Consider the following 1336-nt stretch of genomic DNA (forward strand, 5'->3'; position numbering starts at 1 on the left):
AGGAGGAGGAAGAAGAAGAGGAACAGCAGCAGCAAGAGCCTTCGGCAACTGATGGAGACCCTAAGGCGGATGGAGCTGGAGACAAAGTCCCCGAGGAAGAGCTACCCTCTCCAGAAGCCGTGCCAGAAAGCTCAGCCAGTCACCCCTGCGAGCAGTGCCCAGCCAAGTTCTCTAGTGCTGACCTCCTCAATGCCCACCATGTTAGTCACATGCCGGCGGCCGGTCCTTCATCAGCTACCATCACCACCATCGGACCCCCCCAACAACTCCTGGACTTGCCCCCCTTGCTGTTTGGCGAGCGCACACCTCACCCCGATCCCTCCCGTGCGCAGAAGCGGAAACACGAGGACGGGAGCTTGTCGCCCACTGGCAGCGAATGCGCCAGCATGGCAGGAGGGGACAGCGAGCCCCCGCGGGACAAGCGCCTGCGCACCACCATCTTGCCCGAGCAGCTGGAGATTCTATATCGCTGGTACATGCAGGACTCCAATCCGACCCGGAAGATGCTCGACTGCATCTCGGAAGAAGTGGGGCTTAAAAAGAGGGTCGTCCAGGTGTGGTTCCAGAACACGAGAGCCCGGGAGAGGAAGGGCCAGTTCCGCTGCAACACCAGTGCTGCCGTTCCAACCACCAAGCCCTCAACGGCACTCCCTACCGCCTTCCCAAAGTTCAACCCTCCACCGCGAGACCCGCCCATCCTTTTTGGAGCTGCCTTCGCTCCCAGCCTCCCTGCGGTCCCTGCCCAGCCGCCACCGCCAAGCAAGCTGGAAGTTCCTGTGGATTCACAAACACAGGACGAAGCATTCGAAGAAGAGGTGCCCAAGGAGAACGAAGACAGAAGCTTGTCAGGAGGGGAACTGAGCGATTCGTCATCCTCGTCCTCTTCTCTGGCTGACCTGGATTCCCCGGGCAGCCGACGGAGTCGAGCGATGGAGGGTGGTCCTGGAGGCATCCATGACCCCCTGGGTCAGCGCCGGTACCGCACCCAGATGTCCAGCCTTCAACTTAAAATCATGAAGGCTTGCTACGAGGCCTACCGGACACCCACCATGCAAGAGTGCGAGCTGTTAGGCGAAGAAATCGGGCTGCCCAAGCGAGTGATTCAGGTGTGGTTCCAGAACGCCAGGGCCAAAGAGAAAAAGGCCAAGGCGGCCTCGGGCAGTACCAGCGGGGGCGACGAAGGGCCTCCCAGCACGCACACTCAGTCAGAATGCCCCTACTGCAAAGTCAAGTATGATTTCTACGTGTCCTGCCGTGGGCACCTCTTCTCCCGTGGCCACCTGGCCCGACTCAAAGAGGCCATCAAGGCGCAGCTCAAGAGTGAGAGCAAGTGCTA

The 1336-nt window shown here is 60.4% G+C and overlaps 1 protein-coding gene across 1 annotated transcript; it reads left to right on the top strand.

The window, feature by feature from the left end:
- Nucleotides 1-5: 5 nt before the first annotated feature.
- Nucleotides 6-1330, top strand: LOC107125213 (zinc finger homeobox protein 2-like; the record flags this gene model as incomplete). Its single annotated transcript, XM_015428659.1, has 1 exon — nucleotides 6-1330. A coding segment is annotated over one exon (1325 nt), but the record flags the coding sequence as incomplete, so codon positions are not given.
- Nucleotides 1331-1336: the final 6 nt, after the last annotated feature.

Source organism: Gekko japonicus, unplaced genomic scaffold (genome assembly GCF_001447785.1).
Source record: "Gekko japonicus isolate JY-2015 unplaced genomic scaffold, Gekko_japonicus_V1.1 scaffold26610, whole genome shotgun sequence".
Lineage (NCBI taxonomy): Eukaryota > Metazoa > Chordata > Lepidosauria > Squamata > Gekkonidae > Gekko > Gekko japonicus.